This window comes from Oryctolagus cuniculus, chromosome 19, assembly GCF_051225735.1.
Source record: "Oryctolagus cuniculus isolate XC-2025 breed Fujian yellow rabbit chromosome 19, ASM5122573v1, whole genome shotgun sequence".
Lineage (NCBI taxonomy): Eukaryota > Metazoa > Chordata > Mammalia > Lagomorpha > Leporidae > Oryctolagus > Oryctolagus cuniculus.
In genome coordinates, this window is record NC_142885.1 from 49830659 (window position 1) to 49844908 (window position 14250).

At 60.4% G+C, this 14250-nt stretch overlaps 1 protein-coding gene across 3 annotated transcripts in view; it reads left to right on the top strand.

Annotated features, from left to right (window-relative positions):
- Positions 1-10600, top strand: part of GTF3C1 (general transcription factor IIIC subunit 1) — a 71412-nt gene extending 60812 nt beyond the window's left edge. For all 3 annotated transcript variants that reach the window (XM_008257917.5, XM_008257918.5, XM_008257919.5), the window contains exons 30-37: positions 1103-1275; positions 2689-2979; positions 3478-3752; positions 5623-5903; positions 7093-7483; positions 7943-7985; positions 8969-9161; positions 9760-10600. In XM_008257917.5, the coding sequence (XP_008256139.3) occupies positions 1103-1275; positions 2689-2979; positions 3478-3752; positions 5623-5903; positions 7093-7483; positions 7943-7985; positions 8969-9161; positions 9760-9981 (1869 nt within the window). In that variant the 3' untranslated portion in view covers positions 9982-10600. The remainder of the gene's footprint in view (positions 1-1102; positions 1276-2688; positions 2980-3477; positions 3753-5622; positions 5904-7092; positions 7484-7942; positions 7986-8968; positions 9162-9759) is intronic.
- The last annotated feature ends 3650 nt before the right edge of the window (positions 10601-14250 follow it).

The window sequence follows — 14250 nt, forward strand, 5'->3', positions numbered from 1 at the left end:
TTCTTGCCACCACCCCTCAAACGAGAAGGCCTGGCCCTAGAGAGAAGACACTGACGTTCCAACCATTGACAAAAGCCTGGCCCCGGTGGTCCCGCCAGGGCCCTATCTCCAGTCTCATCCTGCTGCCTTGCTTCCAGTTGTGGCTCCAAGTGCCATCTGGTCTCCCCGCGAGCACTGCCACTGTGGAGCCTACAGGGCCTCTCTTCCCCCCACAGCAGTGGAATCCTGCCATCTGGCAGTGAAGCCTGGAAAAGCAACAGCCATGATGCCACAGGCCCAGCAGAACCCCAGTCAGCTCCCCCTGGAGCCCAACGCCCCAGGAAACAGAGGGAGTGTGCGGAAGGCCAGCCCTGAGCGGCCAGGCAGCCAGGGGCTCGCTGCCCTGTGACAGCCCCGCCTCTTGGAGATCTGAGTGGGTGGGCCAGGCTCCCACCCCACCCAGCATAGTCTGAGCTCTCCTGTTGCGCAGCAGTGGCCATTTGAGTATGCCTGTTCTGTCGTCACCTTCGAGTGACAGGGAAGAGCAGAAGTCACAGGGGCCTGGCCACAAGTGCTGGACCCAGTGTCCACTCCTGCCGCTGTGGGGAGGGACTGACGATGCAACAGCCACCCCTGACCTCTGCCCCATCAGGCCTGACCACAGACCCAGGACTGCCACACAGGTGCCAGCTAGAGAAATCCACCTAGCACAGGCCCCAAGCACCCTCGCTGGCCCTGACCGCCCCTCTCTGTCCCTCGATGCTAAGGTCACTCTTCTCTCACTGGTTGTCCCCTGCCTGGGGTCCCACTCAATGTGTCAGTTAAAGGTTGCGCCCCTCCATGTCCCCTGACACTCAGAGGTCCTGGGACAGTGCCATCAGAACCCTGCAAGCCCTGACAGTGACAGCGACGTTTTGTGGCTGGCACTCATGGGAGACTGTGCCACGGGGCCCATCCCTGAGGCCAGTGCATGCTGGGGCTTCAGACACTGCTGCTTGGGCTGACCCTGAGGGCAGGGACTGCCACGCACAGCCCGGCTGGGCCTCCCTGCCACTGACAGCTTATTCCATCGGTGAATGGCGGCTGTCACATCCGTGCATCCACCCTGCCTGCTGTATTGCAGACCTTCCGCCTGTACCAGGAGTACAAGGACCAGACCCTCGTGAAGGCCTTCCTGGAGTGCCAGAAGAGGAGCCTGGTCAACCGGCGCCGGGTCAGCCACACGCAGGGCCCCAAGAAAAACCGGGCCTTGCCCTTCGTGCCCATGTCCTACCAGCTGTCTCAGAGCTACTACAGGTAAGCGCCTGCCCACTGTGCTCCGAGCCAGGCTCCCAACCAGGAGCAGTGCTGCTCTCCTGCAGCGTGGGTGCGAGAGGCGGGCTCTGGGCAGGGTCCCCTCCCCGGGGGAGGAGCAAGGCGACTGCGCACGGTACTCAGGGGGGCCTGACCGTGGTGCGGTGGTCTGTTCCCTTTCCTCCCGTCTGACGGGTATACTCAATTCCAGATGGAATAACCGGCTCAGCTGGTGGTGTCCCCTTGGGGCCGGTGTTGTAGTGCAAGGGGTTGGACCACTGCTTGGTTCACCCACATTCCTAAATCAGAGTGCTGGTTCAAATGCTGGCTCCCTGCACCTGGGGGGCAGCGGAGGATGGCCCAAGTACTCGGGTGCCTGCCACCCACATGGGAGACCTGGGTGGATTTCAGGGCTCCTGGCTTTGGCGTAGCCCAGGCCCAGCTGCTGTAAGCATTTGGAGAGTGAACCAACAGATGAAAGAGCCCTCTCTCTCTCTCCCTGTCTCTCTATTATTCTGCCTTTCAAATAAATAATAAATCCTTAAAAAAAATGAGCTGTCCCCACCCCCCGCTGAGCATTATCTTGATCACGTCCCCTACAGCTCTGAGACCCAGGTGGCCTGTCACCTCTGCGGTCTCCAAGGTAGAGCCCCAGCAGCCTGCACAGGGCCGGGATGTGAGCTGTGCCCAGAGAAGCATCTCCCCGGAGCCCCCTTCTGAACGCACGCCCCAGTCAGCGTTGCACGCTGGGCATCCTGCACCCCCAGCCTCCCAGCCACATGCAGGGGGTGTCTCCCAAGAGGACACTGGCCAGCGGTGTCTCCTGGATGCCTGCCCCTTCTCCACTGTCCTCTCTGGCAGCAGCAAGGGGCTGCATTCAGGCACAGTGATGGCACCGGGTGGGCCCCTTGTCCTCCTGGGAGGTGGATGTGGCCACAGAATGCAGAGGGGCACGCTCTCAGACAGACCCGAGGGCCCGCCCTTCGCAGTGACCCTACGGAGCTGGTGCAGTTGCACACACTGTCCTGTGTCTCTGTGAGTCCAGGCCCGGTTCTAGGTAAAGCCGAGAGTGACAGCTGTCTGTGGCGAGTACACGCGCGGCACAGGGTATCAGGTCAGGCGCTTCTTCAGAAGGCCTCAGGTGTTGATTCAAGTACTTAGATCCCTGCCATTGATGTGGGAGCCCCAGATTGGAATCCTGGCTCCTGGTCCAGCTCCGGCTGTTGTGGCCCTGTAGGGAAGGGACCAGCAGATGGAAGATTTCTCTCTCTCTCTCTCTCTCTCTCTCTCTCTAAGAACAAAAATAAATTCAAAATTTAAACAAAGCAGCCCCTCAGTTTGAGCTGGAGAGGGCGCAGGGGAGAGGTTGGAGGGTCCGGTGACCCCCAGCGTCCGTCTGTCCATCTGTCCTGGCAGGATTTTCACTTGGCGGTTCCCAAGCACCATCTGCTCCGAGTCGTTCCAGTTCTTGGACCGCCTCCGGGCTGCCGGCAGGGTGGACCGGCCCAACAGCTTCTCCTTCCGGGACCAGGATAGTGGCAGCGAGTCCACGGGCGACATGGTGCCCTTCTCCTTGGACGGCCCTGGAGGACACTGTGTGGCCGTCCTCACACTCTTCTCTCTGGGCCTCATCTCTGTGGACGTCAGGATCCCCGAGCAGATTGTGGTGGTGGACAGCTTGATGGTGGAGAATGAGGTCATGAAGAGGTGAGCGGGGGGCCCGGCCTGCTGGGGGCCTGTGCGGGGCTCTGCGTGGTCATTTCCTCGCCACCATGGTCATGTTTGCTCAGCCTCCTAGTGGGCTGGGTTTGGGGGTCTTGTGTCTGGCGTTGTGTAAGCAGGGCCTAGCAGTGGCTTTGGGTGCCCGAGGGGAGAAGGTGTCACCCATCAGTAACTAACTGGGGTACAGTACAGCATCCAGGGAGCCTCCCGGCTGCTCTAGGAATCTGCCGCAGGAAACACAGCAGGGAGGGTCGGGCGAGGAGGTGGGATTGGCCCTAGGTCCGCTGAGACTTGAAAGGAGGCAGGGGTTTTACTGGACAGAGCCTCCCAGGCTCTTCTAGGCACAGCAGGTGGAGCCTGGGAGGTGGGGAGGGAGCCGGGTCAGAGCAGCTGTCTGAGCTGGCCTTCGGGGACATGCTCGCGGCCAGGTCCCAGATCCCGGAGGGAGGCCACGGGGCCTGGTGTCACTGTCTCTCTCCCCAGCCTGGGGAAGGAAGGGAGCTCTGACAAGGACGGGGGCCTGGACGACGACGAGGACGAGGAGGAAGACTTGGACGAAGGCGCGGGGGGCAAACGCCGCAGCTTCGAGGTGAAAGCCCGCCAGGCCTCCCACACCAACTACCTGCTGATGCGGGGCTACTACGCGCCCGGCCTCAGCACGCGTGGCCTCAGCCCCAACGACAGCATTGTGGTCAATTCCTGCCACATGAAGTTCCGGCTGCGCCGCTCCCCTGCGCCTATCCGCCTGCAGCTCCCCAGTGAGTGCATGCCCTGCCAGCCCCTGCAGGGGGCACCCGCAGGCCGGGGTACACAGAGACAGAGCCCGTCCTTGGCAGCAGCCTCACGAGGCGTACGTCCTGAGCCACCTTCCGCGGCTGTCTCACACCTCCTCCGTGGGAGCGTGTGCGCTGCCGCTTCACCCTGTCGTTTGTGTCAGGGTCACGCACACGTGCACTTAGCGGGTTTTACGGGAAAGCAGCCCCGGCCTCCGCGCCTCCCGCTGTCCCTGTTTCGTTTCTGCTGGGGACCTTCAGAACTCCGGCCCCAGGCTTCTGTGCACTTGCTGAGTGCGTGGTGGCCCTGGCCGGAAGAGACCGTGGTCAGTTCACGTCCTGCTCTCCTGCCCGGTGCCCTGCAATGCAGACACTTTTTTTTGATGACCTTGGAAACTTTTTGAAAATTGATTACATTTTTCCATTTTTGAAGGTTATTTATTTGAAAGGCAAACCATCAGAGAGAAAGAGCTTTTCCATCTACTGATTGACTTCCCAAACGCCTGTAACAGCCCAGACTGGGCCAGGCTGAAACCAGGAGCCAGGAGCTCCGTCTGGGTCTCCCATGTCAGGGACAGGGACCCAAGTACTTGAGCCATCACCTGCTGCCTCCCAGGTGCTTTAGCAGGAAGCTGGGTAGGAAGTGGAGGCAGGACTCGGCCCCAAGCACTCCAGTAGATGATGTGGGTGTCCCAAGCATTGGCTTAACCTGCTGCGCCACAGCCCTACCCCAGCTTTGAAGCTTTAACAACTTACTGGCACCTCGGTTCAGGCCTTCTCTGCCTCTTCCACCGCACATAACAGGAGTATCAGGGCCCACGGGCTCCCCTGCTCCTCCTCCTCCATCCCACCCTTTCCTCCCTCCAGCCTCAGGGCTGGCCAGGCTGAAGGCAGGGGTCCAAACACTTGGACCATCTTCTACTGCTTTCCCAGGCGCGTTAGCAGGAAGCTGGATCAGAAGTAGGGCAGTTGGGACTCGAACCAGCACCCTTAAGGGATGCCGGTGTCGCAAGCAGAGGCTTAGCCCACTGTGCCACAGCACTGGCCCCATAACCACACTTTGAATCCTGTGTTGTGCCTGCCAGAAGTCTAGTAACAGCATACGGATGTGGTCCTGACAGGGACACGTGTTACCAGAAGCGACAGAAACTAGCATTGGGGCTAGTGTTGGGAACACTAGGCTAAGCAGCTGCCTGTGGCAGTGGCAGCCCATGGAAGAGCAAGTCCCCACTGCTCCAGTTCCAATCCAGCTCTCTGCTAATGCACTGGGAAAGGCAGCGGAAGATGGCCCAAGTGCTTGGACCCCTGCCGCCCACATGGGAGACCCGGATGGAGTTCTGGGACCAGCCCCAGCCAGAGTGGCCATTTGGGAAAGGAACCAACAGATGAAAGATCTTTTCTTTTCCTCTCTCTCTGTTGCTCTGCTTTTCAAATAAATAAATCTTTTTTAAAAAGTTTATGGAAAAACTAAAACAACAATAAGAAATCAGGGTAAAGACATGGGGACTTGATGGAGGGGCCTGAACTATCTCACTGGGTCTCAGGAGCCTGTGAGCATCAGAAGGGCGGGCCCAGGGCAGCCGGCTCTCCCCTCCAGAGTGCTGGAGTCACGGTCCTCAGACCCCAGGCCACGGCCTCTGGGCCCTTTGCTGTCAGTCTCCAGCGGGGGACCGTGCTGGGCTGGGGAACCTAGTGCAGGCGGGGTCCTGACTGCCAGGACCCAGTGTGACCCCAGCAGGTGACCCTGTAGCTATGGGACAGCAGCAAGTTGGTGCTGGAACGTGACCTCCTGGGTGTTGGGTGGGGAGAGAGGGCTGCCGCCAGGCTAATCCTGAGCTTCCTCCTGGTTTTGCAGCCTCTTCTCTGGAAGAGCTTTCCATGGGGGGCTCCCGCCTGCCCGACACGTTCACCAGGCTGATAGACCCTCAGGAAAGCAGCAGCAGCCTGGAAGAGCTCACCCGCCAGGTGGAGCTGTCTGGGTATACACCTGCAGACGTGGCTGCCGCCTTGGAGATCTGGGGAGCCGTGGCAGCCGCCGGCTGCTTTGGGGTTGACAGGCAGGAGCTAGGCAGACGGTTCTGCGCCTTGGAGAAGCCGGCAGGGGAGCGCACCAGGACGTTCCCGGACTACATGCAGGTGAGCCGTGCCGGAGGTGAGGCGGGAGTCACGGCTCCCAGCTCGACTGCAGGCTGCAGAGGGGCCCGGTGGGGGGCGTGGCCTGGCGTGGCACCTTCTGCAGAGCAGCGCAGGTGGACAGTTAGGAGCCCTGCCTCCCTGGTCCCATGCGTGTCCTCAGCTCTCGCTGTCCCCGCGACTCCCTGGCAGCCCACACCTGACCCGCTGTACTCACCACTGGCCTGGAACTCGCAAAAGAATGAGATAGCAGATGGGTGCCTCGGGACTGCTGTGGCCTCTGTGAGACGTCAGCCGCAGCTGTGGGGTGCAGATTCCTGTCCGCCTTGCAGCCTTGCGTGAAAAGAGGGCTTGGTGCATTCTCCTCCACGCCCGGGCCTCGGGAGACCTGGAGGACACGCGGGCTGTGCCAGGAAGTCTGTCGCTTCCTTCCCCAGACTCAGCGTGGAGGCCAGGGTTGGTCATTGTCAGGGTGTTCCCAGGAGCGCAGGCAGCCACATCACGCGGTGCCTCTGTGGCTGGGGCCCCATCAGGTCTCCTGCCTCTGTGGCCCCAGGCGGTGGGCAGATGCTCAGAGAGAAGTGAAGGTTTTTCTCACGGCCACCAGGTGGCGCCTGGGTGTCAGAGCCCCGCAATGGCGGGGTGATGGCTCAGGCATCAGCCGGGGCCCTGGATGGTGAGCACCCGCAACACACCTGTCCCCGACCCGCACGGCCCAGCTGAGGGTCCTGCTTCCAGGCGGTTGGATGGGGCAAATTCCTGCAGCCTGCATCATGGGGTTCCATAGAAGAATGAAAAGAAAGGTGCTGGGGCAGACAGGTGCCACCAGGAGCTGCAGGTGGCTGTGCTCGGGAATAATAGTGCCTTCTGCAGAAGAACTTGCTAGAACCTGGGCGTCGGGGCCCACGGGAGGACCCTGCCGGGCGGGTGGGCACTCATGGGTCATATCGGCTTCGAGGGTGCAGCTGTGGCTGCGAGGTTCACGTGTGTGACCTGTTTCTTGAAAAACCATGCCGAGCCTGGACAGGGAGGGGTGCTGCCACAGCCAGGGGGCGTCCTGGTGGAGCTGGCCTTGTCACCTGCTCAGGACGCCTGACACGTTGGGCAGGGGGGCTGCTCTTCCTCACGTGTCGTGTGAAGCCCGGCTGTCTCTGGTTCCCAGACAGACCCCGTGTGTCCCCTGCTTTTCCAGGACCTCTTGGAGCAGAATCAGGTGCTGGAAGTTGGTGGAAACACCGTTCGCCTGGTGACCATGGCCTCTGCCAAGCCCTGGCTCCTGCACTTGGTGCAGCCAAAGGGCCGAGAGGGGGACACCGACGTCCCAAGAGAAGATGCCCAAGGCAGACCCCAGGAGGGGCCCTCCAGCAAGGATGGCGCCCCCGAGAGGCAGGTACCCCCTGCCCAGGGTGCCCAGAGCACCAAGAGGCGTGCCAGCTGGACCATGCAGAGCGAGGCCGGCACCGAGAGCTCTGAGAAGCCCCCCGCCAAGAGGCCTGCCCTCCAGGACATGCGCTTGACCCCCAACCTCAGGCCTGGGCCAGATGAGAAGATGGAAATGCAGGCCACAGCTCCTGAAGACAAAGGTACAGGGGACCCAGGAGGTGTTGGAGTACCCCATTCCTCAGGCCAAGAACAGCAGCTGCTTCTAGAAGGTTCTGAGATCCCAGCTCTGCTCTCACCCCACCTGTCCTCTGGCCCCAGACCCCTTGGGCCCCATCCCCTCCTCCCAGGTTGGGCACCGGCCCGCTGCTGCCTAAGGGGTTTTCCTGCGGTTTTCCCAGCCTTAACCCCGAGAGGTGACTAAGACGTGCCTGTTCCTGTCTGTCCACTAGAGGGCAGAGGCCCCACAGCAAGCTGCTGCCTGCTGCAGTGGCTGCTGCACGTACTGGCCTTGGCCTCCATGGCCTGGCCCCGCAGCCCCACGGCATTGCCCGGGCTTGTTGGAGGGCTGGGAGGCAGAGCCACGCCCTCCCGCGTTCTGCGGCTCTGACTTGCATCTCCTCCGTGTCTGACTTGCGTTTCCTCCATGTCTGGGTGTACAGGGAGCTCCATGGCCAGCAGCCGTTCGCAGGCAGCCCGGGAAAGGTGAGCGCAGGACTCCTGATGGGGGCCCTGGGCAGGGCGTGAGCCGCGGGGGAGGTTTGTCCTCGGGGTTCCCAGGCAGGGGGCCCGGCACAGCACTTCTCCACATGGGGCCGTGGGCAGGTGCAGTGCGTAAGGCCGGTGCTGCCCACCGCTTGCCACCCCTGGCCCGTCTGGGGCAAGAAGCTGCTCTTTCAGTCCCCAAGTAGCGCACGCCAGGCACTTTGACATGCGTGTCCCTGGGTCCTCCTCACAGCCCCCAGGGTGTCCTCACTGCCATTTTACAGGTAAGCAAAGGCCTAGAGAGGTACTGCCCTTGCCCAAGGCCTCACAGCAAGACCAGATTAACCCAGAGAGCCTCTTGCAGGCCACAGGAAGTGCTGTGTCCAGAGCTAACAGGTGGCGCTGGCATGGGAACCCGTGTATCAGGAGGGACCATCCCCATCAGACCCCTAAGAGCCCCCTCTGGTGCCCTCGCTGCCCCAGGGCGCTGACGAGGGCACCTCCAGTGGGCGTGTGTGTGGCCCGGACCTTGGCAGGGCCCAGCCACAAAGGTCAGAGCCTGGGGTCCAGCTTGCCTGGGGTCTGCCCCCGCCCTGCCCCCAGGGCCCCATGTAGCCAGGCAGCCCACGGCTGAATAGCAGAGTAAATCACGCCTGGAAGCCCACGGGCGCCAGAAGCAGAGCTTCCTAAGAGGCCTTGGGGGAGCTTGGCCGAGGGCCACCAGCCGTGGGCCAGGGCACTGGGGGAGCCGGCAGACCTAGGACCCTCATCCCTTTCCCGCCAGCGTGTGGGGTGGCGCAGGACCATGGCTCACTGCAGCATCCGTGAGTCCCCACACGCCGTGGCTCTCCCAGGCAGCCGTCACGGCCCTCTGTGTCCAGACGGGGGCGGGGGAGGTCAGAGCCAGAGCAGCCTGCGCCCAGGCCTCTGACTCCAGCCAGCATTGCCGCCCCGCCCTGACTCCCACCCGCCCACCCCCGCAGGGACTTGGAGCGCATCTGCTTCGTGAGCCGCCCGTGGCGCGTGGTGGACGGGCAGCTGAACACGCCCGTGTGCAAGGGCATGATGGAGGCCCTGCTGTACCACATCATGAGCAAGCCGGGCATCCCCGAGAGCTGCCTGATGCAGCACTACCAGGGCGTCCTGCAGCCCGTGGCCGTGCTCGAGCTGCTGCAGGTACGGGGACGGGGCGGGCTCAGTCGGGGGCACGGGGGAGTGGGGGTGGGGCTCCACGCACAAGACGGCAGCCCCCCTCGGGCAGCCAGGCCCCTCCCAAGAGTCTCACGCTCCTGGTATTCCCCTTGTGAGTTCCCCTTCAGTTCCCTTCCTTCCATCGCTCACCCCTGAACCCCCCTGTGAAGACACCACTGCCTGTAGCCCTGGGGCCCTGCCCTGGCTCTCAGCAGTCTCCCTGCTCAGCCCGCGCTGCTCGGAGCTCCCTGCCTGGCCTCCGGCACCACCTCCACGCTGCCCCCCGGGCTGAAAGAGCCGTGAGTCTCCAGCCCCCCCCTCCCCGCCATGTGCAGCTGTGCCCCAGCCTGGCTGCGGGCTGCCCAGGGTTCCGCAGCGAGCTATAGACTTGAAGTGCAACAACTATTTCCTGAACTTGAGTGCATGAGCAGACCAGTCAAACCCGGCTGGAGGCAGCTGTGGCCCCAGACCCCACGGGCACCCTGAATGCAGTTCACAGCAACCCGTCCTCCCCCTACCACTCCCCGCCCTGCGAACCCCTGCCCTGGGCAGTGGCTCCCAGTAACCTTGTCTGTGCCCCCAGGGCCTGGAATTCCTGGGCTGCATCAGGAAACGCTTCCTGAGGAAGCCCCCGGCTGTCTCGCTCTTCTCCGAGCCCAAGGTGGACGAAGAGGAGGAAGCAGAGGTGCTCCCCAGCCTCAGCGAGTGCCCCACGGCCTTCTACGAGCCCACACTGGAGTGCACCTTCCGGCTGGGCTGCGTGTTCCCCCCCGAGGTCAACTGGAACAAGTGGATCCACCTGTAGGGCGCGGGCGGATGGCCCCTCCCCTCCCCTCCCCTCCGGGCCCACCGGTGCCTGAGACTCACAGGAGCCGGCAGCTCTCCGTGGGGCTGGAGCTCTGGGAAGAGGGGCCCACGGCCCACCTGCCCCTGGGAACCTGCTCCATCACACCATGAGTTTGCTGCTGTCCCAGCGGGGTGCAGCCTGGTGGTCCCGCCGCTGTCTCCTCGCCTCAGCCATGGCTACAACCGAGAGTCTGCGCTGGGCTGAGGCTGAGGCTGAGGTGCCCGGGAGGGGGCCTGCCAGAGCTTCTGGTGACGTCATTGTCGGCAGCCTTGGGCGGTGGGGGTGGGAGTTCGGGGCTCACAGGGCTTGCCCCGTGTTGGCCAGCTCACATTCCAGACTGTCACCATGGCAGCGTCTGCCTGAGGTCCCCCAGGCAGCTGTCCCCGGTTCCTGCTCCTGCGGGCGCCCCTGCCTCCCACCTGCCTGGCCACACACGGAGGGGACAGGGGTGGGGGTAGGGTCCCTGTAGTTCTGTTTCATTTCATTTTGTTCTTTTTTTGCCTCTTTCCTCATCTAAAAGGGTGGTCCTCCTGGCATGTTTGTATTTATTTTATAATTAAAGTGAAGTGTATTTGAATTTCTCCTGCATTTCCTAAAGAATCGCCAATATCTAGGGATTCCTAGCTTTTAGGTCTGGAGCAGCCAGGAGTGGCCGTTGTCGGGAAAACCCATGGAGCAGGCACTGGGCTCCACCAGCCCCGGGCGTAGCATCCTGGAGTAGGTGAGGATGCTGGTAGATAGGGAGGGCCACACAGCCCAGCTGTCCCCGGGCCTGCTCCTTCACGGGACAGTGGCCAGCCCCAGGCCACGGCCGGCCCCGTCAGCAGGTCACAGCCGCTGGTGGCCTGGGTTGGCGGCGGGGAAGGAGAAAGAAATGGCCCCTTTAGGGTCTCCAGCTCATGTCATCGAGGGCTTTTTAGTTGATTACGAACCTTTTAAACATTTAGAGGATTCCTATTTTAAAAATCATCCCAATTTCTGTCGTCTGTTGACATATAGAAAGTTCTAGCAGCTGTGGGCTTTCCCCTGCCTGTGAGCCGAAAGTGCTGAACAGGGGCTGTCTTGGGTCCCGTGGGCCTCCCCAGTCACCTGCGCCCCACTCCAGCTCCTCTCACTGACCACTCTGGGGCCGTGTGGCCCAGAGACCCCTAGTCTCCCCGGCAGCATCGGGGCCCCGGTCCCTCAGACGAGGGCGGGCTTGTGAGGGTGAGGCTGGCACTGCCTGCCCAAGTCCTTTTCTGCTCTTTCAGTTGCATCCCAGTGTAAAGAGCAGTGGGGTTTCTGGAGAAGATGTTGTGAAATAACGGATGTGAGCTCCAAACAGGAAACACCACGCGATCACTGCCTGTTGTGTAGGGAGAAAGGTGGGTTTGGAGAACTGGTCTTGGCATTCATCTCTCAGAGCCTTGGTTTTCCCATCTGCAGAATGGGGGTAGAACATCTCGCTTGAGGGAGGCGGGGGAGCTGAGAGATGCCAAGTGCCAGCTCAGAGTAGGGTGCTCAGTGTCTCCTAGAGAAGGATGGGACACAGCTCTGAGGAGAGGTGGAGTCTGTGAGTGCCGCTCCACATTCCAGCAGCCATTCCGCCCAAGGATGGCCTGCTCCTTCCCGCCCTCCACCCATCTGTCTACCCACCCACCCCCCTGCCCACCTATCCACCCATCTGTCCACCCCACCTACCTACCCATCTGTCCACCCCACTTACCTACCCATCTGTCCACCCACCCATCCACCCACCTGCCCATCTGTCCACCCACCTACCTGTCCACCCACCCATCCATCCTTTCACTCAGTCAACCAACCATCCAGCCATCAGCTATCCATCCAAGATAGCTCTCTCCCCTCCAGACTAAACAAAGGTCTTCAAAAGCCACTGGTGTTGTCCCTGAGTGAGTGCAAACGGGAGCACCGCATATTGATAAAATGTGATGGTTCTTTGTTGCCAGCAGTGGAGAGTGGGCTCATGCCCTAAAGAACTCTCAACCCCGAAGCTCAAAACAGGGTTTATAAAGGTGAAAACCACAAGGAGGGGAGGGGGAATACGTGGTTGCTGGGTCAAGCTGACCTAAAGCCTATGCAAAACTAATACCAATTACAGTCTCTTTTTAAAAAAAAAAAAAAAACATTTATTTATTTATTTGAAAGTCAGTTACACAGAGAGAGAGAGAGAGAGGTCTTCCATCTGCTGGTTCAGTCCCCAATTGGCCGCTACAGCCGGAGCTGCGCCGATCCGAAGCCAGGAGCCAGGAGCTTCTTCCAGGTCTCCCACACGGGTGCAGGGGCCCAAGGACTTGGGCCATCTTCCGCTGCTTCCCCAGGCCAAAGCAGGGAAGTGCAGCAACCGGGACTTGAACCTGTGCCCATATGGGATGCTGGCACTGCAGGCAGCAGCTTTACCCGCTACGCCACAGCACTGGTCCCCCAATTACAGTCTCGACCATAGGCAAAATACAATCATGACATTAATCCAGGTGAGTCTGTATTAAGCAGTCATGCTAGGGAGTTTCTGTGCTCTGCAAAGTGGGATGCAGTGGTCCATTATCATCTAAGTTTTAGATCATAGTTTCAAACCAGTCTCAGGGTGGGGGTGTTTTCTCAAGATGGAGTCTCGGTGCTCCACAATGGAGTCCCTGCTGTGTAGATCAACTGTGTAGACCAACTGTGAGTGGCAATGCCTGCAGGGCAGATGCCAAAGATGAGGCCTCAGGTTAAATACGAGTGAAAGGTAGCAACTGTGGAAGACAAAAGTGTGCGTGCCCAGGCTGTGAGGGGATTCAGATTCAGGAGGAGAGATGCTAACCACGGACCACCAGGTGAAAAGACTCCCAAGGGGCTGAAATAGGTGTGGCCAACGGAGCAGCCTCAAGAGGCTGTATAGGCCACACAGAGAAGGAGGGGGCAAGAGGCAGGTGGACGCATCCTCTAACACCAGGCCAGCTACCTGCACGAGGCCCCGACACCCTTGGCTTTAAGCCCTTGGAGTCGCCCCTCCTCCGCAGTCTCACCTTCCTCTCTTATTGCTTTCCCTGTTTCCTTAGGCAGAGCAGCTAAGTAAGCACAGGGATTGGTTCCAGGACCAACCTCTGTGGAGACTAAAAGCCCAGGCTGCTCAAGTGCCTTGTGTGACATGAGCAGTGTTTGCACACAGCCCAGGCACATGCACCTGCTGCTGTCCATCAACCCTTGGTGACTCAGAGCTAACACCCTGGAAGTGCTCTGCAGATGGTTGTTATGCTGTATTGTTCAGGGGAAAGCCTTGGGACTGGGGTCTGATGCAGAGGTGACGACACCACTCAGGACACCCACATCCCATGTTGGAGTGCCTGTATCAACTCTGATCTGACACAACTTCCTTCTCACAAGCACCCCGGTCCCTGCCTTCCATGTAGGGGACCAAGATGGAGGTCCAGGCTCCTGGCTTCAGCCTGGCCCAGCCTTGGCTTTTGTAGCCATTTGGGAAGTGACCCAGAAGATGGAAGATTTTATCACAAATAAAATATAAATACATAAAAATTATTTAAAAGTCCATACATGTTCAGTACAGTTGTAAATTCTTTTTTATTTTAATGAATATTTTCAATGCCCCTTTGGTTGAAAGGGGAGCATGGAACCTGAAGATACAGAGAGTGCCTGCGTGTTAACCCTGTCATTTCAAACACTTGGAGCACTGCGGATACGGCAGAGCCTCTGGGCCCCTCTCCAGGAACCCTTTGCGTTGCATTTGTCTTGGCATATAGCTGCACGCACCCCCGGGAAGGTGGGGACCTACCCCACCACAGACAGTGTGCCATTGGTGCAGCTCGCTCGGGCCCAGCAGCACCCCTCGTGCATCTGCTCAGCGTGTAGAGACAGCGACTTCCTTTTGATTTTATTTGCAAGGCAGAGAGACAAAAACAGAGATAGGCTTGCAACAGGGACTGAGCCAGGAACTCAATCCAGGTCTCCCATGTGGGTGGCAGGGGCCCAAGGATCTGGGCCATCTCCTGCTGCCTTCCCAGGAACATTAACAGGGAGCTGGATCAGAAGCTGAGCAGCAGGAACCCGTCTCTTCCCTGATGGCAAGCATCTTACTTGAAGGGCCTCCCGGGGTTCCCACGTGCAGCTCTGCTCCCTGGAACATCCCCCAGCTGCCTTGGGCTCGGCCTCCCCTCCTCCCCTTCCTCTCAGATCACACTCCTCTGCCACTCACAGCCACTTCCAGGGTCCCCAGCCCTTGCTCCCAACCCC